Source organism: Ricinus communis, chromosome 5 (genome assembly GCF_019578655.1).
Source record: "Ricinus communis isolate WT05 ecotype wild-type chromosome 5, ASM1957865v1, whole genome shotgun sequence".
NCBI classification, from domain to species: domain Eukaryota; kingdom Viridiplantae; phylum Streptophyta; class Magnoliopsida; order Malpighiales; family Euphorbiaceae; genus Ricinus; species Ricinus communis.
The window spans coordinates 10,525,658-10,551,289 of NC_063260.1; the positions used below are offsets into that span (position 1 = coordinate 10,525,658).

The 25,632-nt window shown below is 27.3% G+C and overlaps 3 protein-coding genes across 4 annotated transcripts; all 3 read right to left on the reverse strand.

Annotated features, from left to right (window-relative positions):
* Positions 1 to 5,051: 5,051 nt before the first annotated feature.
* LOC8263911 (protein GLUTAMINE DUMPER 4) lies at positions 5,052 to 6,002 on the reverse strand. Its single transcript, XM_002530768.4, has one exon. The coding sequence runs from the start codon at positions 5,588 to 5,590 to the stop codon at positions 5,243 to 5,245; it is 348 nt and encodes a 115-aa protein (XP_002530814.1). The 5' UTR covers positions 5,591 to 6,002; the 3' UTR covers positions 5,052 to 5,242.
* Positions 6,003 to 7,831: 1,829 nt separating this feature from the next.
* LOC8263912 (biogenesis of lysosome-related organelles complex 1 subunit 2) lies at positions 7,832 to 9,409 on the reverse strand. Of its 2 annotated transcripts, XM_015726385.3 has the most exons (4): positions 9,240 to 9,409; positions 9,088 to 9,144; positions 8,228 to 8,389; positions 7,832 to 8,127 (listed from the first exon to the last, which is right to left on the reverse strand). In XM_015726385.3, the coding sequence occupies exons 2-4, from the start codon at positions 9,097 to 9,099 to the stop codon at positions 7,861 to 7,863; spliced, it is 441 nt and encodes a 146-aa protein (XP_015581871.1). In that variant the 5' UTR covers positions 9,100 to 9,144; positions 9,240 to 9,409; the 3' UTR covers positions 7,832 to 7,860. The 2 variants fall into 2 exon arrangements, with proteins under 2 accessions (XP_015581871.1, XP_015581872.1); XM_015726386.3 differs by lacking the exon at positions 9,088 to 9,144 and having other exon boundaries at positions 9,240 to 9,407.
* Positions 9,410 to 19,921: 10,512 nt separating this feature from the next.
* LOC8286952 (protein GLUTAMINE DUMPER 2) lies at positions 19,922 to 20,738 on the reverse strand. Its single transcript, XM_002539922.4, has one exon. The coding sequence runs from the start codon at positions 20,517 to 20,519 to the stop codon at positions 20,163 to 20,165; it is 357 nt and encodes a 118-aa protein (XP_002539968.1). The 5' UTR covers positions 20,520 to 20,738; the 3' UTR covers positions 19,922 to 20,162.
* Positions 20,739 to 25,632: the final 4,894 nt, after the last annotated feature.

Consider the following 25,632-nt stretch of genomic DNA (forward strand, 5'->3'; position numbering starts at 1 on the left):
CTTTTGGTAGTGGAATGAAATGAAAGTGCTAAGTCTATTGGTAATTTATAGCACTTAATAATGGTAAAATTGGAAAAATAAATTGATGGGGTGGTTTATTATATAGGGGGTATTATTAAAATCAATTAAATATTTATAAAATGGAAATAAAAATGACTAAAGTGAGAGTATGACTTATAAAAAGAATGATTATTTAATTAAATTAAGCTCTAACAGCTTTAAAGATTCAAATTTTCTAAAAGGTTACTATTTCAGTTAATAATTTAAAAATTATTAGTTAAATCATAATTAAGCAAAAATTGAATTATAAACTAAAATTATGTAAAAATATTATTTAAGAAAATAAAATAAATGATATGACAGATTGATTTATTTCTTTATAACACTATTCATCTTATTTATTTTTTATTAGAAATTTAGATTGACTAAAATCATATTTGATTGTCTAAATTATTAACTTCTAAAAGGTAATCAAAATAATAAAGATTTTGAAATCTTCAAGTAATTATTATATCTGCGACAAGAAGAAAATCAAACAAGATTTTGATCTCTACAATTACCAAGAAAAGAAAAAAGAAAGAAAAAGAAAAAGGGTAAAAGATATGGTTGGCTCTTTCATGGCCTGCGCTACTTCAGGCTACTGTGGAATATTTGCCTCCTATTTCCTACTCTACTGTTTTTTATTCTTTTTGTTCTTTTCCTTCTTCTCAGAGTTGGCATGCGTTTCCTTACCGCCGCGTCCACTACTACTGGACAAATGCTTTTAAAGACACGAGAAATAAATAGGAAACTTCTGGTGACGGCAATGAATAGGCATTAACCATATCATACGTGGCAGAATGGCCTCAATATTTTTTCAGGTGAACCCTACCAATATTATGCGTATCTACTAAAATTGAAATTAGTGATATCTAATGTGTATAATACTAATTAAAAATATAATACAAAAACCTGATAAATATAGAAAGAAAGAACAAATTCCAGGGTGTTGCTTTTAGCCGGTGCTCTGCTGAGGATGAAAAGGTTGTTCAAATTCTTAGTCTCATGGTTCAGTTTCTGACACGTTTTTACCAAATGGTTATGCTCCTTTCTTTCCAGGATAAACAGCATCCTTGCTATTATAATTATAATTTTTATTTTTTAATTAATATTAATATTCTAGATTTTTTTATATTAATTTTTTTTTGTTACAAGCGGCAATATCTATTAAAAATTTATTTAATTTTTTATGATATGGAAAACAGAACTGTACATCATAATTTCACTCATCGTTTACATCACACTTAAATTGGTACTAAAATTTTATTATTTATATTTAAATAGTATTAATTCTTTAATTTATTTTCTTTTAATCGTGATTATTATTTATATCTCAATTGACGGTGCTTATTGGAATTCTAATGATTACTGTTTTTCATAATTCAAACAAAAATATATATCATGTCTCATGGTAAGGGATGTAATCCAACTACTCTGAAAAAAGAATTACTATGTCACAATTTTATTCTAATTTTATTGCATTATCTCATTCCGTGATATATATCATTGGCACCATTATTATTTTTTAGGCCTAAGCTATTCGAAAGTAGAATTTTAAATCTAATTTAATTAATTAATTAAGTGTTATACTAGGTCAACAGTTTTCAAAAAGAGTTTATAAAACTAAAGTATAAACTGATAATTAGCACCAAAATAGAAGTTACTTGGCACTCTCTATAAAATAACTCTTCAAATAGTTGAGATAATAGGGTTCTAGTTGCTGAAAAACAAGACACGCAACTCTAACATTTATTTTTTCAAAATGCAGTTAACTTAGATCACTCTGTAAATAGAAAAAGAGAGCATCAACAATGAGAGGTCGATAAAAACAATAACAGGCAAAAGTTTTTCAATCATTTAATTTTTTTTTAATTACTCAAACTTTGTTTGTTTCAATTCTAATATTTTTCATATACAAATATTGTTTCAATTCAAATTTTTTAATTTCAAATTATTATTTTAATTCCCAACAATGTTGATATTATCATTAATGCAATCCAATTTTCTTTCTATCAAATTCTTTAGCTTTTACTCAAATACATTATTTCCAACGGTATTTTATTAGAATCTAAGTAAATTGTGGTAAAAGAATTTAGGAATTCACAATTACTCTATTCTAGAAGTCAAAGCCCAATTCAATTTCAATTATTCATGTAACTTACAACATGGAACACTCAACATCAAATTTTCGCTATATATATATATATATATATAATCCCTTGTTGCTGTTGCTGGAGGTAATGCTCGAGAAAGAAAGAAAAGAAAAATGAGAAAAAGCTGTAGTTGGGTAAACATAAATGGGTTGGTCGAGTTTAAGATAGGCGATCACTTTTGCAGAAGATGATGAGGATGAGGATGCCACATTAACAGCACTGATGGGTCTAAAATGTAACATTGACATCAAAATAGGAAGATGGCCATGAATAGTTTCCAATCCACCGTTGTCTCCCACTTAATGCATACCCCAAGAGTATGTGAAATAAAAATAAACGCTTTCAGCTCAACCGAACTCATATATGTAAAATATGGAATAGATTAATAATTATTCAAATACTAAGGCACAAACATTAATTATATGATTTGTGATTTTTCATTTAGAAAATACTTATTCAATTATTATAGGTATTATCAGTATTTGATGAAATTTCCATAATTACATATTTGTTTTATATATATTTTAAAACTTGTTCAAAAATGTTTAAGGGGCAACACTTAATTAAACCACCATTTCGATTAATATGTATCTCCAACAATCTTATTCAATTAAATTTTGTTGATAATGTTGACTTTTCACTAAAATTCGTAATATAATTTCATGAATAAATATGAAATAATCTTTTATGCACAGTTTTAGAATTATTAGGTTAAAAAAACTATTAAATAGTTTAAATATATATATATATATATATATATATATATATATTCATTTATATATAAGTATTTCATATATATTTATTAATTTTAAATTATAATATATATATATATATATATATATATATATATATATATATATATATATATATATCAATTATTTAATATTTAAATTTAAATAGCTGGTTGAGTCAAAAGTAATATTAAGAAGACGGTTCGGTTGTTTTGGGTTTCACAGGGTGGGATCGGTTAGATTTGATTTGATTTCGTCCGGCATAGTTTTTAGGTATCTGATGTTACAGATTCACTGTTGTGGATATGCCTATCTGATGTTACCAAAGGGAAAAGGAAAGAACATGAGTTAGTTGATTTTGGCTGCGTTGCCGACAAGACAAAGGCCAGGCTTTGCCACCCTTATAACACAAGGACAGGGATAGATTTGCTCATCAATTATATTCCTAACGTGGTATTCGTAAAATCTCCAATTCAAACTTCAATCCAGTTACCCAAAAATGAAAAATACAAAGTTACGTAGTGGAAAGATAAAATTATTAATAAATTTCAATTTGAACTCAAACGCAGATGTAGAAAATTTTATCATAAAATCTTTTATAATTTATTAACAAACGTTATTAGATAAGGAATTCAATTATTATTATATATTGATAAAATAAACTATAAAATTTTATATTTTTTAATTTGAGTTTTAATTTTAATTATTTATATTTAGAAATTACTTCATAACTAGTTCGATTATAAATAAGCCAGCTTATAAATTGATTTTTAAACTTTTAAATGAGTTAATTTATAAAATATGCTCGTAAAATATTAAATGGACTAACTTATAACTCTAAATGAATTAAATTAAATTTGAGCTGGATTTGTTTATTAAATTAAGCTTGTAAATTAAGTTCGAGCTAGATTTGTTTAATTTAATAAATAAATTTAAATAATCTTTTTATTAAAATGGAGCTCTGAGTAATTAAGCAGCAGCTGAGTTCATCTACAACAGTAGGAGCATATACCTTGTTTGTTTTTATGGGTTCATTACGATTAATGAGAAACGCCCAATAAGAATTTGTGGTTTTCTTTTGTCTTCCACTTAAAGAAACAATGATGTGGAAGCCACTTTCTTTCCAAACTCCTAATCTTAAAGTCTTTTTCTAATATTTTTACGCTTGCTTGTCTTTTCCTATGTGAAAAAGAAACAATGGCACGACAACTACATCTTCAAGCCGCCACGTCTCTTAAGACTTTTGTCAATATTATTCAATATTTTCTTGATGATTAAAACGCCTATAATGAATTGAATGCTAATAGAAAGTGAAAGACCATTGAGTTAGTGAAGTTTAGCTTATTAAATACCTCTTAATTAGGTCTTTTTCCAATGCCCACTTAGTTTATAAAACTGTCCCTCTATCCTATTGTAACGCTGTCCCTTTTTAAATAAAAATACTTTAATTTTTTATTTTATTTTTATGTTAAAATATGTGTAATAAATTTTTAAATATATAAAAAAAATAGTTTAATTTAATTAATTTTTTTGAATATTCGTTATCTGAATAAATACTAAAAAAACGACAGTATTAAATGGAAGAAAGTTTTATTTATTTTTCAATTTGTTAATTAATTTATTATTTAAGTGATATTGATAGACCTTTATTTTCTATCGGGAAATTAAACAACATTGATAACATGCTAATTTGGGGGAGAGTGTGCAAACAAGCACCGGCTTTTCTGAGAACCACTAAATGTCAAGAAAGAAACTAGTATTGCAGGTGGAACATGTGCAACTATTAGATTTATTTACTGATTTCCATGACCCATTACCCTAATCTTTCTTATACTGTAGCCATTGTTTGTAGAACTATTAGTGAGTGCTTTTTGTGGTTCTGTGTATGGTTGTGGGCGAATATTAAGTTTTGATATAAATCAGTTCTTTTTTTTTTTTCTTTATAGTGTTAAAAGAAACATTAATATGAAAAATAATGATTTTAAGTTTCCTGTAATTCAGTATCTATTTAATCCACCATGGTTTCACAATCAAAGGGCGAAACCTTGAACATTGTGCAAATTAAAGATAGCTCTCATTGATGGGTTGACTATGAATCTGAAAAGAAAAGAGTACAGAAACAGAGATCTGAAAAAATCTCATTTTGATTCATAAATCACTGGAATTTTATTTGCATTCTTCTCCTACAAAATTGTCGTACATCCTCTTTATGCTCATCATTTTACATAATATTCCCGCAAAACCGAAAGGAACAGAAAAGGCAAAAAGAAAAGAAAAGAAAGAATAGCTCTAAAGAAGCAAAAAGAAAGAAAAGCGAGCCTAAACTTGTTCAATCTTCTGGCAATTGCAAACAACAACTGCAGGCTCAAGCCTAGGCTTAGGCTTAGGCTTAGCCAAGAAAGTAGGATTGTCATCACCAGCCATGATAACAACAATCTTTGGCTCATCAGAATCCACCGTTAGTTCCGCTTGCTTAGCACCTGGTTTCTCTTCATGACCATCTCCTCTTGATTCATCAGACAAAGACTTCCTGTAAGAGCATGCCAGAATTATCAAAGCCACAGCAATAACACCCAACATCAGTGCTAACCCACCAAACAAGTAAGGCATAGGAGAGCTCCAATGCCAAAATCCAGCAGTTGTTGTAGAGTTGCTTACAGGCCTCATTGCCAATCTCTTCTCCTCTCTTGTTTTTCTTTTTTCTTTTTGTGGAATGAAATGAAAAGTGTTCTGAGTGTGATGGGATTTATAGTGATAAAGGTAAAGTTGTACAGTAAAGAATGGATTGGAACAAAGAAAAGAAAAGAAAAGAAAAGAAAAGAAAGAGAAGAGTGGGGTTTTGTGCAGTTACCAAGAAGCCATTGGTATTGTGAATAAGTGAAAAAAAAAAAAAAAAAAAAGAAAGAGAGATGGGATGGGATGCGTGGCTCTTTCTTGGTCTGCACTATATCTGGTTTTTGTGGAATCTTGTCTCCTTTTTCCTACTATATAAAAATTAGTGGTTTCTTGCTTGCGTTTCCTGACCGCCGCGTCCCACTACCATTAATTATTAAACAATGTATTCTTTTTTCTTAGATGGAAAATACGTAAAAGGGAAACTTGTGATGATACCAAATGACGCGCGTTACCCATACGTATCGAAGTCCAAGGCTAGAGTCTCCATAAAACAATGGATTGATTCTTAAACATTTAAGAGCACTTTAATGCCATATGAAATAAATAAATAAAAGAAAAAGAGATCAAATTTCAATTCTCAAATCAAGATTTTAGTTCCAATAATAGCTGAATTTGTATCATACTCTTTAAGTAAATTACTTCGCTAAATCTAGATTATTATCTAGATTTGGTATGTATATCATAACTAATAAAAAAATAATATATATACATGAGATTTTTACACTTTATATTGAATAATTGATAAATATTTTATCATTTAAAATTAATAAATATATATGAAACATTCATCTGTTTAGTATATATTTAGTATATAGATAGAAATAGATATCAAGACTGGATAAAATATTTTTTAAAATTAATTATTATTTGACATATAATAAAAATAGTCAAAATTTATCATTTGATCTGAATAAATATTTATTTAGTTTTGGTATATGTATTCTTTGTAAATAAAAATCAATCAGTTGTTAATATATAATAAAATAATCTATAATTTGTATTTTTAAGATGTTACATTAAATATTATGTGTTAAAACTAAACTAGAATTTCACCTATTTGGTCTATCCTTTTGGGTTCCATCCCCATATAAAATAAGCATCTAAAACAGCATTCTTGAATAAACAGAATTAGCATAGGGAGTTGAGATTCAAGCTTTACCCGGACACTACCGACCCTTTTGATTTGACGGTCGGACGCATACTATATGAAAGTGGTTTAATTATTTTTGGCTTTAAATCTGATTATCGAAAAGAAATGAAAAACAGAGTCCTGCTTTTGGCTGGTGCTCTGTTATCCAAAGGCATTTTTGTTCTGAAGAGGAACGTTCCTGAAATTCTTATTGCTTAGGTTCACACGTTTCACGAAACAGATTGGTCCTTCATTAAGTAATAAATTTTTGGGTTCTTTATTCTTTTTAAATTTCAGCTACTATTGTTCAATTATGGAAATTTAAATCTAAAAGTTTCAAAATGGGGTGGTGGGGAGATGGGTATTATACAAGAACAGCTCGAATAAGCTGTTCAAGAAAATTAAGAGACAATGAAGAAACAGCTCTTTGATTACTTTTGACTTAGAATGAGAAATCATAATCCAAACTATTTGATTTAAAACGGGAAAACAACAAAAGCAAACAACAAAAGCAAACAACAAAAAGAAAAATAAGAGAAAACATCAGAGAAATTTCCAAGAAGTACAATAGCAGCCAATGTTTTAGGCCCACAGGAGAAAATTTATTTGGACAACTCAGAAGGTGCACTGTGAAGGATGGAGGCACTTTTAATTCTAGTTGGATGCTGAGCTGCTGACCTTGACATGCCATCAAAAATCCATATTCTTGCATCATTCTGGCGATTAGTGATCAATGAGATACTGAACATTAACAATCTCCAACAGCAGAGACACTGATGCTGCGGAAGCTCTTTTTCTTTGTTATTAGTAGGAAATGAAACTTTAAACAATAGAGAAACAGACTTGGCTGACTTCAAAGATGAGATCTTCTCAGCAAGAGGAGAGAATACAAACAACTACAGCACAAACTTTAAAACTAAAACTAGATGTACCGAACAGAGACATAGTCCTTCAAAAGATGTTGAAGCTAAACAACAGAATTTGCAGGTAAGTTCACTTCCATCATTTGTAAATTTATGATCCTGAGCACAAGAATCTATATTGCGAAACAGCTTCCATGAAAGAACAAACGGAAACATCAGTTTTATCCAAATAAGAAAAACTCAAAACGGCAAAGAATATACCCTTTTATTTATGATGGTGGATGTTGGTACACAGATTGTACTTTTGATTCTAACATGGATACATATTGATCAAGCACTGAAATTACAGCCTCAAATTCAGTAACTTGCCGCTCTATTGTATCAATTTGCTGAACATACTCATCAAAACTGCCACTTTTTGACTGCAACTGCTCCACGAAAACCCTCAACCCAGAAGCCACATCACCAAAACCTTTATACTCTTCAGCAACTCTTAGATTCATTTTCTCCAAAAGATCCAACAGATTGTTTGTCCCCTAAAACCATAAACATAAATTAAAAGTAATAATAATAATGTGCAAATATTTAGAGCCAAAGAAAAGCAAAATAGAATGAACGTTTTCCGGGTTTTGATACCTGAATTTCACCTTTGACCATGGTTGAAACACTGGCGAAGAGATCGTTTAATGAATCAGCAAGTTCATCTTGAACCTCTACTTCCTTTTGCTTTTCAGCAGACATCACTACGAATCCAATAGAAGACACAGCTTTCACTTCTCTAACACTATTTCTGCTTTCCTGAGAAGAAATGCAACTCAGTATATTTCTTAGTATCTCTTTTTTTATGCAAATGAAAAGAAAAGAAAAATCAAATCCAACACTCAAACAATCAAACTTATCAAAAGATATATATAAAGTCGATATATGACTTAGTGCCACCGAGCGATACAATCTTCTTGCAGAATTACAATTTATTGCTCCGTCAATACGATTAATGATTGTTATGAATAAGTTTATTTACTTGTATTTCTTGATGTTGATGTATATTTTTATCTTTTATATCAATATATACTTATTAATTTCATTAATAAAATATTCATACTTTTTCTAAAAAAACATAAAAGGTTATAATTAGCTTTAATAATTATAGTACTCGCATGAGATACGAACTGATTACTCAACAAACTAAATTTGTTTTCACCATTTTAGTATTAGAAGGACGATTATGAATACCAGCAATCTATATTTAAGACTTTCATCACAATATGAAAGGAAAAAAAACAACAACAAGAAGAAACAATAATAATAATAGTGGAACATAAACTATCAATCAATATTAAGAAATATACCGTTCTCTAGAGAATGTCAATCTATGTTTATTATAACTGTGCCCTTGTTTCGAAAGTTTAAAAAAGCAAGAAATGAATTCAGTTGAATTTTATTTAGTCAAATTTTCATGCTTGAAAATCTCATAATTGTTAGAATTTAATTCTTGCCTCAAATAACATGATTTTGCAGGGTTCAGTAGTAGTGTCGTATCAACAGACAATTCCCTGTAAATCAAGAAACTTATAACAAACAAGAAAACAAAGAAGAAAATGGAAAAAGATACAATCTTTGGTAAAAAAAAGAGTGACAACTAACTTACTTCGATTACCAATACCAGAATGTTATTACCAAAATCAGCTACTGAAATAGAGCGGTGATTCAAACGATCTGTCTATGGTCTATTCTAGGGTTTCAAGCTTTGGAATTGCAGTTGTTGAAGCGAGAGACTTGAGCTGATGGCCGTTTGAATTTGTCAATGTCTTTTTCGTAGTTATTTATAACAGTAAGAGGCTATATGGTCATTTGAAGTTAGCCGGTTGTACTTTTTGCTGTTGCGTTGCGTTTCTTTCTATTATACAGACCACCTTTTATAAAACATTTTTAATTTTCAGAATTTAAATTGAATATTTATCTAAAAATATTTATATACATAATATCTAATTAATATTTTATTAAATATATAATATTTTAATTTAATAAAATTTAATTAACAATAGTATAAAAGATAATAATTTACTAATTTATTAATTATATTATATAAATTAATATTAAAAATATAACTAATATAATTTTTAAAATTAAAATTACTATTTAATATAAAAATATTATAATATGTTATTGCATTAAGCATTACTATAATGTTATTGTTTGCTAGTATTTCATCTATTTCACGTGTGATTAACTATTGAGCATGTCAAAGGCTGATTACTTTAAATAAATACAATTGATGCAATAAATATAAAATGTATGACTATTTGACTTTTAATCGAGATGATTGTGTAGGTAATAAAAAAACTTAGATTATCTTGGATTCTTAGCTAAGTTTATACATATTACCAAAACACTTTGTAGAGCTAATTAATAAGTTAAAAGATAGGAATGTAAAAGAAAATATTAGCTAAGAATATGTATTTAAGAAGTTAGAAATGTAAAAATGAGCTTGAGAAATAAAGTTAATAGCTACAAAAACTGTAAACTAAGAGGGATAATGTAATTATATGAACTAAGGAACTTAATTATAATAAATGAATGTTGAAACAATAACTGGAAAGCTTTAGAAATTTAATTGTATAAAAATTATTTATAGGATATAAATAATCACAGAAAAATACTTAAAGACTTGAATGTACTGTAATTAATATTAAAGATTGTTGGACTAATCTAAAAATAAATGTAAAGATAAAGTTTTTGTGTCTATTTTGTATTTAATTGATTCGGTGATTGGGATTTGCTCATTAGAGATTCTTGCCTATTTATAGACTTTCTTGGCTTGTAGAATCCTTTTCAAATATTTTTATCCTTAGATTAGTCCTCAATTAATTCCCCATCACGAGAGCACGTATTATTACTTTCCACATTTTTATATATTGATAAGGATCACTTCATTTTCTTCTTTTGCTTAACTGCCTTCTTCACATAATGTAAATGTGTCGTTTTCTTCTTCGTATATGCTTCACTTCCACACCACTTCCTTACTCTTCTTAAGTTGACTTTATTTTAGTCAACTTTCTGATTTTGCTCAACTACCTTCTTCATATCATATGAACAAATTTTTTTAATTAGATATACTTCCCTTTTATACCATTTTCTTACTCTTCTCAACTTTCTAACTTTATTTCACTTCACTCCATGTTTCTGCTCAACTTTCTCTAAATGTATTCATCTCCTTTCACGGACATGTTTGGACTTTCACCACTTTCTCACTGATTTACACTTATATCCCTTCTTTCCATTTCATAAAGAACATGCTTACAACTTCTAGAAGTTTTTGTAAATGATTTCTCACCTTCCTACTTTCTCATTTCTCACGTGCTAATAATTTTTAAAAATTATTTAACTAACCTTGGATAATGGCCAAAAGTCTTCTCTTAGGATGGACCAAATCCATAGGCTTTAGATTTAGATAAAAATTAAATGGACTTTCTCTATTGGTCATTGCTAAATTCAAGGAGCTTGGACCTCGATATAAACTGTTATCAATATATAATTTAAGTAAATATAAAAGTTAGATATTAGCATTATATTTATCAAATATATATATATTAAATTTGTATTACTATAATTTTTTTTTTGGAAATTTATTATTGGGATTATGTTTATATTTGAAAGTACCCAACCCATTATATCCATCTATTTAAGCCAATTTAAATTATTACTTAGAGGGGTACTTATAGATTTAGCATGGTAGCAAGTGCATAGCTTAATTTGATTAATATTTCAAGTTTGAGTCTCATTTTCTTTGTTTTTAACTACAAAAAATTATTTTTTTATAAGAAGTTCAATAAAAGAAAGAAAGAGTAGAATCATGAAAGACACTAGAGTAACTAGACAACCATACTAGGCTATCAAAGCAAATCATGAGTTAAATAAAACAAAATAAATAAATAAATAAATCGATCATTTAAATCTTATATTTAGTTTTATTTTAATTATTTCAATTTCAATTATATTTCATTATTTTATAAATAAAACATTTTTATATAATAAAAATAAATAATAATAAAATTTTAAAAGTGAAAAATGCAAAATATCAATTCCGTACTTATAAAGTGAAAAATTAAAATTAAAATTGACAACTGAACTTAAATAAATTAAAAAATTTATAATAAGAACAAGCTAAATATGAATTTTTGTAATCATTTATATTATTATTAAAGAAAACAATGGAAGTAAGAAAGTATCAAACAAAATATCATACTAATTACTCATAATAAATAGTTTCTTACTTAAAAAAGAGAAGTTTTTCAATATCCTTTATCAAAATAAAACTAATAAATGTGTAATGTTAAAAGGACCGAAGGTCTTGTCTCTTAACAAGTTCTCTTGTTTTCTTGTCTATTGACAAGCATTTACGCTTTTGTTTCTTTCATTTTTACCTTAGTCTTTCTTCATTTGCTCTTTGTCTTGCATTCCCCTTATTCCCTATAGATTCTCTGAATAATCAATATGCTCGAATCTCGTTAGCTGTGGAGGAAGAAGATGGTTTGGAAGTGGATAAAATGGAGACATTGGAGGCAGGATGTGACTAATTATTTCTTGTGGGTCAATTTCTGATAGATAAGGTTATTAGTGTAGTTGTCATGAAGAATACATTGGCATCTATTTGAAGGCCGGTGAAGGGTGTCTGTGTGAAGGACCTCAGCCCTATCTGTTTATTTTTCAATTCCTCCATGAGCTTGATATTGACCAGGTAATATTGGGTGGTCCTTGGATGTTCAATCAACATTTGTTTATTTTTAGCAGGTTATGAGTGGACATTTTGCTAGCGAGTGTTCCTCTTTTTAATATTGAGATGTGGATACATGTGTTTGACCTCTCCTATAGGTTCATATCAGAACGTATTCGCAAAGCAATAAGTAATTTCATTTTGATGTTTTGTTTCCTCTAATCCAAATAATTTGAATGGGTTATAGCGGAGCTATTTGTGAATAAGGGTGGCCATGGATGTACGAAAGCCATTAAAACACAGGATGAAAATCAAGCAAGCTAGTGGTGAATGGAGCTGGATCAATTTTGAATATAAAAGACGTCCCACTTTCTATTTTTATTATGGGATAATTGGACATTTAGATAGGTTCTGTGAGCTCCTCTACGATTCTAAAGCTAAAAAGATGGAAAAATTCTACGGTATTTGGGTAAGAGCTCCAACTCGCTGCCCATAGAGTTGGTGATGGTGCAGACACCCGAATATGGCATATGACCCTTGGTTACCTGATGATTCTAATGCATACACTACTTCCTTTATCCCTCAAGGACTTGAAGATGCAAAGGTAGCAAACTTGATCAATACTGAGTCTAAAAGCTAGGATGCTGATATTTTTTTCAGTAATAGAGATCAAATGCTTATCAAGCAAATTTCTCTCAACCATCGCAACACTAAAGATGCTAAGTTTTAGTCTTGTGATAAGAAAGGTATGTTCTCAGTCAAAAGTTGCTATAGGCTCATTGCTAGATAAGTCAGAATTGAAGCTAACCCTGTTTGGAACAGAATCTGGAAGCTGTAAGTTCCTAGCAAGGTCAAGAATTTTATGTGGCGATGTTGTGCGAATTGTCTCCCAACAACGAACATGCTTCGCCAAAAGAGAGTCCTTGCTGATGAACTCCGTCAAGTCTATTCCAATTTCCATGAATCGACTGTACACATTCTTGTAAGTTGTTCATTTGCAAAAGAATGTTGGATATTGTCTAGTTTGAGAAACATTGCTGATAATGCAATCAGCATATTTGATTGGTTTTATGTTTTTTTTAAGGACATAATCAAGATGACTGTGATCTTTTTACAATGATTTGCTAGGTGTTATGACGAAATAGAAATGAGGTGATGTGGAATGGGAAGAGAATTCTGGCCGTTTCTTGTTGAACCTAGCGAGCATATTGCTGTTTGAATGGAAACATGCTCGCGAGCCTAAATTTAGTGTACATCCTGCTTTGGTATCTAATGGAACAATGGTCTAGACAAAACCTCCTCTTGGTGTTCTGAAGGTCAATGTTGACACTGTATTATTTGAAAACGAGGGCAAGGTTGGTTTAGGTTACATTGTCTGGGATTATTCTAGACTCATGATTAGAGGATACTCAAAAGCAATGATTGGATCCTTCACTATTAAAGAAGCAGAGGCTATGGGGGTGCAAGAGGCATTAAGCTAGCTGAAGGATAAGAATTGGAATAGGTTGCAGGTTGAAATGGATGCTCAGATTGTTCATACAACACTACTGTCTAGAACCAATTATATTATCGCTTTCGGATTGCTTATAGATGACTGCAAAAGTCTTATTTCTTGTTTTACAGAATGTAATATCTATTTAATAAGGCGTTCAATGAATTTAGCTGCACACAGGCTTGCTCGTGTGACTAGATCTATGACTGGAGCCAAGGGGTGGGAATTTTGTTCCCTCTTTCCTAATTGATGTACTAAATTCTGATTTATCTTAATTAACCTTATTAGATTTCAAAAAAAGAAGAGGGAAATTGTCTATCTACATGTGTTCTCTTGTTCTTTTAAAAAGAAATTTAAAAAATTTAAAAATCTCACTCAAAATCACCTTATTTATTATTGAAATAAGAGATTTTCTTTTTATTACCCTTTATCGAGTCTTAAAATAATAAAAATTAAGATCCTCTCATGTTTAAAATTATATGATAGGTCAATGTTAGTACAATGTTAAGCATTAAATTCAATGAGATTTTATTATTCAATAAATAAGCACCAATTATATAAAATTTAAATTAATTCTTTTAATATAAACAGTATAAAACAGAATAACTTATGTTTGAAAATGACGACCAACCATGATTCCATCACAACACCAAACATATGCATATAAATAAATGCAATTATCATGAAGAGATTAAGGACTCAATGCTCAGAAATGCTAGTTAGAAGTATATAATTAAACTAATATATATAAGAATGATTAGAAAGTAATTCTTTAGATAGATAGATTAGCTACTACCGGTATTATTGGTGGCAGCCTAAGTAATACTCAACAAATAGCAAATAGCAATAATAAAATTTTAACATGTAATATTTACCAGTTGTACAATTGTTAATATTGTTATAACTAAATAGTAATATAAATTGAATCTATAGATTAAATTAATTGAATAAAAATTTTAATATCTTATAATTATTTATGATATTTTAGAAATAATAATAAATTAAACTTTTAAGTGTATGTTTTAAAATTAATATTTAAAATTTTATTAATTCAATAGTACAAAAATTATTTTAAAATATTTATTAATTAATTTTATTTAGTAAATGTTTAATTATTAGAGTCTAATTTTATTAGAATTTTAAATCAATAATAATTCTAATCCTAAAAAGTAACTTCTTAATTATATATTAACTAACAAAATACTTCTTAAATATTCAATAATTAATAATCTTAAGAAAAGTACATTAATTATATTCTTAATATTAATTACATATTTAATTTAATATCAATATAATAAATAAAAAATTAAAATAACATATTAAAATGATGAAAATAATAAATGAAAAATTAACTTGTAAAATTATAATGTTAAATTAAATTATATAAATTCATTATTTTTTATTGTTTAAGTGATAACGGATCAAATAATCAATATTTATATGCAATATATGTGGATAAAGAAATTAATAAATTATAAAAAAAAGAAAAGCAAATCATAGAAATTAAATCAAAACATAACGTTGAATATTTCTAAAAATTCAAGTCAAGCCACAAGTATTAATTATATACCTCTTGAAATATACGTAGCCCATTGGAAGATTGACCCAAGTTGGGCAAACCCAAGTGACAAGTGATGATAGTTTTCGAGAAAATGATGATCGAATCCAACATTGGGGCATATACAAGATTTTAGTATATAGTTGATGTTGCAACTCCATGGCCGCATCCACCTACCCAATATTGCCATTTTATGAACACTTTAAACATATTTATAATTTGAAATCCATGTTAGATTAAGTGCATGTTCCTTCCTTCATGCCATCATTAATTGTCTTGCAAATTTGTAGTTTGAAAACATATATATATGTATATTTTTCTTATGTGGGTCACATATTGCAAGATTGTGTTGGAGAGGGCACAAATTTATTGTTGTTGAGAAAATGTTTATATAATGAGTGTATTGGGGTATGCTTCCCACTAAGAAATTTAAGTGCAAAGACTGAACATAAACACCCACTATACTTAGTTCACATCCCATTTTGTTCATAAGATTATCAATTTATTACTAATATGTGACTAATGATGAAGTCTCTTGAAATATAAATATTTATTTGTAGCCCATTGGAAATTATGTATTGACTGGAGTTGGGAAGACCAAATTGATAGTGATAATTAACTGTTTGTTTCTTGGATGATCAAATCAATTCACATTAGGGATATGGACTTGCTAGTCAATTCATATTTACACATTTTATTATTATTATTATTATTTTATTTTTATATTTTAAAAATAACATTTTTAATCCCTCACTTCAAACTGCTGTTTATTGGTATTGATATTTTTATTAGTGAAGCATAAATTGAAAAAAAAAAGTATATATACTATTTTACAACTTAATCACTGATTTTTTTTTTGTTTTAATTTTAAACAACAAATTAGTCTTTGATATTTGTATTGTAGAACAACACTTTAGTACTTAAAAGAAATAATAATTCAAATTGTTGACCAACTTTGCATATTTTGAACTAATATATAACCAATAATAAGACTATTTTATGGAATAGCATATAAATATTAGGAATAAAAATATTATTTTTTAAAAGTAACAAGATATTTATAGTTTTAGTGCCACATGATTTAAACTTTTTAAGGGTTTTATTACGTATTAGTTTATAAATTAAATGGACTTGTTAAATTAGCCCATTCGCCCAAATCAAAAGCAATGTGAAAATGTGGAATCAATGGTGCTTTAAGAATAAATATTTCTAATTTTATAAATAGTATTGTTTCCACTGTAAAGGTGAGCAAATTATCTTATTTTAAGATTCTAAAATATCAATATCAAAATACCTATGAAATTAAGTTCATTATTTATTTTAAGAATAATTTATTTAATTATTTAGTTTACATAAGAAATAACGTAAAATTTAAATTTAAGATAGTGTCAGCATCAAATTCATTTAATTAATTTTGAATCTTATTAAAAGACCAAATTAAAATTATATGCTGTGTATCAAAAAAATTAAAACCATATATTAATTAGTATAATTTTATTTTCAATCTCATATTTTTCCTTGTAAATTAACATCATAAATTTCAATTTTTCTTTTTCTATAAATTTAATATAATAATTAAGTTAAATTTGCAAGAAAACAAAACCAAAGATCTATTTTCTAACTCATATTATTTTCTTTGATTATTCATTAACATTTTTCTTTCATGATATATTATCCATATGAATTCAAGCTAATTATTCTTTTTAATGATTAACAATTTATTAATATTATTAATAGATTATAAATTTGGAGATAAATTTTTTAAAATTTTAATTGAAAATAAATATTTTTAAGAAATTAGTATCAAAATTATTACTTATTTATATGATAATTAAATTTCACAAAAAAATATGTTTGTTTTAACAAAAATTATATTTCGGGTCTTTTTAGATTTTAAATTAGATTATGTTGGGTCTATATATCTTGAGTTTTGAATAACTTCTATTTTAAGCCGTTTTAGATCCAAACATTTTATATTCAGTTTCAAATTGAAATTATTTTGAGTATGAATTTTAATTTTTTTATTAAATTTTAAATTTAGATGTATCGGACTTAAAAGATTAAAGTTAAATTTCGAATTGCTCTAAATTTATATACATATATAGGTGGATATAAATTATGTAAAATAAAATTACAATAAAACGCAGATAAAATTTATTATTATAAAATGTGATTTTTATTATTATTGCCATACATATAAAATTTAGCAAAACATGAGTGCATATAGGCTTGATGACTATAATCTAGCATCATATGTGTAACCATAAGAGGAAGGTAAAGAGATGGGAATTGTATCCATTACCATCAACATCAAGGATGAGAAGAGCCCAAGAAACTGAAAATATTTTTAAATAAATTGGATATGACCTAACCAGCCAGTGGAAATTGCTATCAGTGATGATGCAGAAATGCACTTCTCTTTAGACTTATTTCCATGTTTAAGAAAACTCACATTCCCACATCTTTTTAATACTTACTCCTTTGTCTGTTCCACATCTTTCCATGTACACTGACGCCCCTTTAAGATTATTTCTGTCTCCCAATACTAGCAGTAATTTAAAATAACATTTCCGAGTGGCCACATCTATTTTAACCTTATCCAGCAATGAAGATTAAAAAAAGCAACAACTGCTAAGTAATTTTCTTCGGTTTGTCAAGGATAGTTGGCTAACAATACAAGGAAATAGAGTAACTAGAACAACTTCAGTCACCTTTTCATGCCATTTCATGACTATTTTGGATAATTGAAGACTAAAGAATTAATTAAAGACTAGGGTAAGTCAAGCTTATGTGCTATGTGTAAGTTTTTATACATTACTGATCCACTTCCAAATTTCTCGATGCTGCTTTTCGGTGACGAAGGTGAAGGTGCTGATGCGAACCTACCCTACTTTTGAGTTCGTCTGGATCATACTTTATAAATGCAATGGTAATGAGTTAGCTTAGTGGTCGAGCTGCGCCCCAACATATGGAAGAATTAGGATAGTATCTGTATAGATTGTAGGGAAATGGAAAAGAAAGAAAGAAGAAGATACAATATAAGAATATAAAATTTTTAAAAAAAATTTAAAAAATGAAAAGCTAGAACATAAAATATATATATATATATATATATATTATCTTTAAATAAAATCTAAATAAATCAATTTTTAAAATCTTCGTGCAACTTATTTATTCAAATATAATTTAGTTTCATTGTAATACTAAAAAAAGATTTTGAAAGGCTTTTCTTTTATTTCTTATTATTATTATTATTATTATTATTATTTTTGTTCTTTTTCTTTTAGTCCTTAGTCTATCATTAAGGACTTTATATGCCCAGCATGGCACAAACTCATGGCAGAAGTTAATTATTTCTCATTCTTAAAGTAAAAAATAAGTCTTAACATCATTGGATCATCGTAGTGTGAAACCTTGGAAGATTTCTCTCTTCCATTTCCAATCATATCTATCATATAATATATGATGTGGTTGATAATGACCCAGAAATTTATTATTATTATTTTTAAAAGATATTGATGTCACACTACGGAAATTTCTCATTCTTCACTTTCTACTTATCCATAATTCTTAACTAAGTGATCCTCTACAAAAGAATTCTTGTCTTCAATTTTTTTTTTCTGACAGATTGGACCGATAATGGACTCCTTCTTATGTTCTCCAAACTAGGTTAAAGCTATCTTTTGTTCCATAATTTTTATTTATATTGGATATAAAAGTATTTAATATTAAATGAATTTTATACATATTTAAATTTAAATTAGAGGGTATCAGATTATATACATCTAAATTTAATTTAGAATGCAGCTGCATATATAAGTTTTGAACTCGAAATTTTAATTAAGTTAGAAGGGATCTTTACCATCTCATTTACACACTCTTGAATCCTAGTAACGTCAATTATCTATAAATTTAACCTATAAAGTATTCAAGAATTTTCCATTACCATAACTCTCTACACGTGAGTGTTAATGTTAATTCTTCAACATCGTCATGGGCTGTTTCCCTGCAATTTCATTTCTTCTTCTGTTTCGCACTTTATTGTCATAAAAGACGTACGCAAGACGAGCATATCTTCACAATCAATTACTCCAAGTTAGAGATTATACTGCGGCCACATCCATTATTCTCATTTCCTTACCAAATCATCTTATGAATGATTTTAAGATTCTCCATGCTTATAATTTATGCATACCCTAATATCCAATTAAATTTATTTAACTATTTCTGACCCTTAGTTATAAAGAAAAATACTATAATCATTGCCCAAATATAAAATAGTCAAGAAGATATTACTGATCCAGCAATACTATGTATTACATCCATTCTAGCAATCATGGTATAAATCAAACTCAGACAAAAAATAACCATAAATTCTTCGAAATTAAAAGATCGAGACAAGTATTAGGCTCGACCTGTTCGAACTGGTTAGCTGAAACATGATTAATAGCTATTCATGTCCACACCCTTTCTTTTCTCTCTTCCTTCAATAATCCTTTTTAAACATATTACATATTCACATTCTTTAATTTGACGGACTTTTCTTCTTCCAGGAGGCACGACAAATTAAGAATAGAAAATAATTCATCAAAATATCACTTTACAGAGATTTTTCTTGAGCTCCCATCAATTTACATGTACATATTTCCGATAACTACAACAACAACAAAATTCTAATTGAACTAGACAAAAGAAACCAGGAAAAGGGAAAAAAAGAAAGAGAATCGTGAGGAAGAATTTTATAAAGGAAAAACCAAGAAAAGGAAAAGAAAATTATATATATATATATATATACATGAAAAGGTGGTCAAACTTGTTGTTCATACTTTGGCAAGTGCAAAGGAACTGCTGGCTTAGCAAAGTATGTAGGGTTGTGATCACCAGCCATTATAACCACAATCTTTGGCTCCATCTCCATCTGCAACTCGGCTCTTTTATGATCATGACGAGATTTTTCTTCAGCCGCCTGATGATCTCTAGGTGATGAATTATTGGATGGTGATGAATTCTTGTAGGAGCAAGCTAGAATCATTAATGCCATGGCGATGAGTCCTAACATCAGAGCTAACCCGCCAAAGAGGTAAGGAACAGGAGAGTTCCAGTGCTGGAATCCTCCATTAACAGAAGGTGCAGATGCAGTACCAGAGTTACTTCCATGACTCATTTTTATTTTTTTCTGCTAATATTTTTGCTGGGTTTTATATTGTTGCAAGGTGATGATGAGAGATTGGCAACCTTTTAGCATTTTATAGCACCAAGTTGTATGAACTTTAATGAACAAACAAAAGGGATTGCTTTTTGGGAAGTTACGGAATTGCCATTTTGTTTCCAGAATTAAAGAAAAAATTGGATGATTCTTCCTTAGACTCTACTTATACTTATAAGGAGGGGCCATTCATTTATATGAAATGGAAGTTTCGTGTGGTTAAGTGGGATCCAAAAATATCCTTTCTTTTCCTCATTAAAAAAGAAAAGATAAAAAAAAAGAAAAAAGGAATTGCATTTTCCTGATGTACAATCAATTCTATATGCTTATTATTGCCTCTTGGTAAAGCAAATGGGGATCAGGATTTTCTCTTAAGATTCTCAAGTTGGGATTTACTTAGTTTAACATGAAAATGCACAGAGAGAAAATTAATTAATTAGCACAAATTCCATACGTTAAAGGATTTGTCAAATATTGTAAATAAACTATAGTTATTTCCTTCGTTATTTGTAAATGATTATGCTTAATCATAAGCAACATAATACAATACTGATGTATAACTGCTAATATATAGATGTATAGCAGTACATATGTGATGAAATTCGAAAACTTAGTTAAAATTGTAGCGGAACGATTTCATCAGCATTCATGTTTGTTTGTATGAGTGACAATCTGTTGGTTGGATTCATATTACATGAATGAAGAAGAAACAAACTGAAAACACGAAAGGTATGAATGTGATGAATTCATCGTCTAAAAGATAACTTCTTATCAAAGAATATAAACGTGTCCCTTAGGCACACGAGCTTCCTCATGGATACTACCCGCCCATCAGATAGAAACATCAATTGGGTGGGCCTGGACTTGGGTATGTGTGCATTATCGTCTGGGACCGTTCAAATAAATTCAGACTTAGACATATACTTTTGTTAAGCTTACCACAGGTTTAAATTCGAAAAAGTCTGTTTGCCTTTCCGTGTTTCACAATATATATATATTAATTTTTAAAATTTAAATATATTCTTGTAAAATTTTTATTTTGATATATGTATTTATTTTTGATATATGAAATTTAAATTTATATATAATTTTATAATTTTTCTATTAATTTATTAATTAATAAGTTATATTTTTAATTAAACAATAAATAAGAAGTAATACATTAATAATAAATTAATTTTTTAATTAGATAATAATTATTTTATAAATAGTATATTAATTATATTTTAATATTATATTAACTAATAAATTAATTTTTTAATTAAATATGATTCTATTCTTAGATAGTAATATTTTAAAAATTATATAAACGAATGAATTAATTTTTAATTTCAAAAGATAGTAATAGCAATTATATTGATATTGATTTATATAATATTAGAATTAGTTAATAAATATTTTTAAAATGATTTTATATTAGTATAGTAATAAAATCGTAAAATACTAAAAAGTTAGAGAAGAAATTAAAAATATCTAACTTGCTATTTTCTAAATATAATGATTAAATATTACAAAATTCATTATAAACTTAATTTTATAATCATATAATAATAATGATTGTGTAGCGCATGGGTAAATAACTAGTGCTATTAATTTGAGACTTGTCTCACAAATTTAGTTCTCTTAAAAAATTTATATTTAAAAATATAATATATGCTTTTTATTATTTATGGACTCGGCTAAAATTCTAAAAGAAGAGAGGAGGGAAGGTATTTTGAAAGAAAAAGAATGAAGTTGAAGCGAGCTCTTGTGTTTGGTAAAAAATAATTATTAAAAATTAATTTAAATTTTTATTTTAAAAATATAGAAATAAAAAATAATAATTAATGGAATTGTAATGCTTTTCATAAGTTAAAGTGTAATTAATTTTCTATAAAAAGAATTTTTTTATAATAGGTCCAAATTATATATATATATTTAGGATGGTTTAGTACGTTAATAGTATAATATATATATATATATATATATATATATATATATATATATATATATATATATATAATTTGGTGAGAATATGTATTTTTATCTCACTTAAGTTTAATTATCTATTTTCAGGTAATATTAATCAAGAGAGGAAAATATAGAGCAAAATATTCAATAATGGACTTAAATAGGACTGCTGCCGTCAAAAATCTAAAATTAAGATGCATGGATTACGATTGTAAGGCCTAACCGAATATATAAAGGCCCATAAGGGGAAATTAATCAGTTATTATGGATAACTATTTTTAAATTATTTATTATATTCAGGATAGTTAAGTGATAACTATTAGATATATTGTGCTTAAAGAAAGATTCTGCAAAAGGAATCTCCACAAGTAGTGGAGATTTGTTATACTAAGGAGGAGAGTTTTCTCCTATCGGCTTTCTGCATTTGTTCACTATTATTTTTTACAGTTCTTCCATAAATACTTTAGTTTAGTTTTTATTACTCTTTTTAAAATCTAAAGAGCTTTTTAAAAAGTGGAGAGTGAGGATCAATTATCTCTCTACTTGAAAAAATTCTTGATCTAGAAGGAGCTTTTACTTTATTTTTATGTTTTTCTATTAATACCATGATTATTGGGTTAAATATGTTAAGTTAGTTTTCATAAGTATTTAGTTTAGCCTTTTTACTTTTGTATAAATCTTGTTATTTATTTATTTAATGAATAATTTCTTTACCTTCATATCTTTATTAGTTTCAGTTATTATTGTTAGTTAACCATCATATTAATTTAGCAATAGTAATTGTTATGAACATATTTAGGTTGAATGTATTAGAGACACTAACTTTGCTTTAATCTATGTAGGTATAAGAAGCTTTAATTGCATCATTAGTTTGAGCGACTAAAAGAAAAAACACATTACCATCTCATTCATTAAATCTAGACTTAAAGTAAAACAAAGAAATTACTAAATAAATGACTAGGCTAAATACTATCTTTAGCATATAGTTTTAAATTATAAGCATTTGTATTTTATTTTTATTTATTGATTAATTATTTTATTTTATGAATATTATTCCAAAAAACTGATTTAAAGTGTTTAGATTTACTTCTATTGTTTTGTGTTGATAATTAGTTTTTATAATAAGTGACTTATAGTTTTTTAAGAGTTCGACTCTGTGGTGAACTTATCCTTGTTATAGCAACGGTTCGTGAACTTGCGAGTACTAATTTAGACACATTACTTTCCGATTACTCTCTTATCGTAGTGTAAAAATTAAACGGATTAGATTGAAACTTACAGTTAAAAAATTTAAATCGGACCAAAGCAGTTGGTAATTTGAATGGGAATTGATGTTGAGGTGGTATGGCAGTCCCTCACCCTGGAATTAATAGACTTCTTTGCTTGCTCTAAATAATAATATAAATTAATAAATTGGCCACTCACTTGAAAGGAGAAATGAATGTGAGGATTTGGATTGAACCAAAAAAAAAAAAACATTTTATGAAAGAAAAAGAAATCATTAAATTATTTTTATCTAATAGTCTTATACATTTGACAACAACAATTTTAGGTGAGGCTGCAAGTTTTGACATTTCTTACTGTGATTTTATGGTACTTCCCCCTCATGATACCATAGTTGCAAAATGGACATGCCATCTCATCATCAAGATAATGACATTTCTTTTCTCCTTCTTTTTGCTCCCTAATTAATATCAACAAAACATATATTTTTGTTTTCATATTCTTATATTTTGTTTAGGAAATGATCCGAGTAGTTACATATCTCATTTTTAGAATTTAGTCTATTAATAGATATATTTATCAGTTAAAATAAGATTTTAAGTTTGAATTTCTTTTCTTCATTTGTAACTCAAAAGTAATGAAGAAGGTTAGTATTTAAGGAATTTACAATGGAGCGTAATGAAGGATGCATTACCCTTCATTCTATGTCTATTATACTCTATTCATAGTGTGGATTCTATTTATAGTACTGATTACATTCAGAATGGGCTACTTTTTACAGGTTTTTGTCCTTTTTTTTAAGTCATAATTAATTTGTTGTAAATTTAGACAAGTAAGCCACGATCGTGAAGTGACTTCTTTTATGTTTAACATTCTCCCGTGATAAAATTGCAATGGTAGCTTTTTTAAATAAAAATTATCTATAAAAAAGCGATAATTTATTTAAAATTTTCAATTCTTATGTTTTTATTCAAAATTTTCTACCCCTTCATTCAAAATAGAGATACTTTTATTTTTATTTTTTTCATTATTATGGACGAAAATGCTAGAAATTTATCAAATAATGGGCTATAATATTATAAATTATTAAAATAAATATGTGATTTGATTGGGTCCATACTATTATGCTTTTTAAAATATAATCTATAGTAACAATAGTATAATACTAATAAAGTGATTACATATTTAAAGAGTATAAATTATTATGGATGCTGTTAGTATTAGGCAGTATTATTAATATTATTTGAGTTGCCTTGCCTTTAAATAAATAAATTTTGGTTATTTGGTTTTCCTTTAGCATTTTAATTTTTTTTATGTAATACTTTTCCCTATTTCTTTTATATTTAAATATTTTTTGTTATATATTTCATTTAATACGTCTAATTTATTATGCATTACAAGTGTCGTTAATTTAAATTAAAAGTTAAAAATAAAATATATTTAAAAAATTACAAATAATAGGATTAGATATTTGTTAATTAAATTTAAAATTAAAATATTAAAATAATTAAATAATTAAAGCTTAGATCGCTAATTATACATCCCGCCTTAAATAAATGAACGTAAATGACTATCACCATTAAATAGAAAATTATGTATCATGACCGAATGAAAACAATGGGAGTTGTAGCAATAGATGTTTCTACTCTTGGAGTGTATTTGCTCTCCAATTATTTATTGTTTACATAATATTTGGTTGAAATCCATAATATTTATGGAATTTATTTATGAATCTAAAATTTATATACTTTAAATATAGTGAAAATTAATCTAGTATTCTACATAATCAAATTTATGTGGAATTAGTTAATATTAAACTAAATTCTAATAAAATAGGTAATATTCTCAAATGAATTCCATATTAGTAAGTCAATACATTTCATAACACCAAAATATC

Coding starts and splice junctions, on each gene's coding strand:
- LOC8263911 (XM_002530768.4), bottom strand. CDS start 5,590: ATGAGGCCTGTAAGCAACTCTACAACAACTGCTGGATTTTGGCATTGG.
- LOC8263912 (XM_015726385.3), bottom strand. Junction 8,128..8,227: donor TGGTCAAAGGTGAAATTCAG/GTATCAAAACCC, acceptor TTATGGTTTTAG/GGGACAAACAATCTGTTGGA.
- LOC8286952 (XM_002539922.4), bottom strand. CDS start 20,519: ATGAGTCATGGAAGTAACTCTGGTACTGCATCTGCACCTTCTGTTAAT.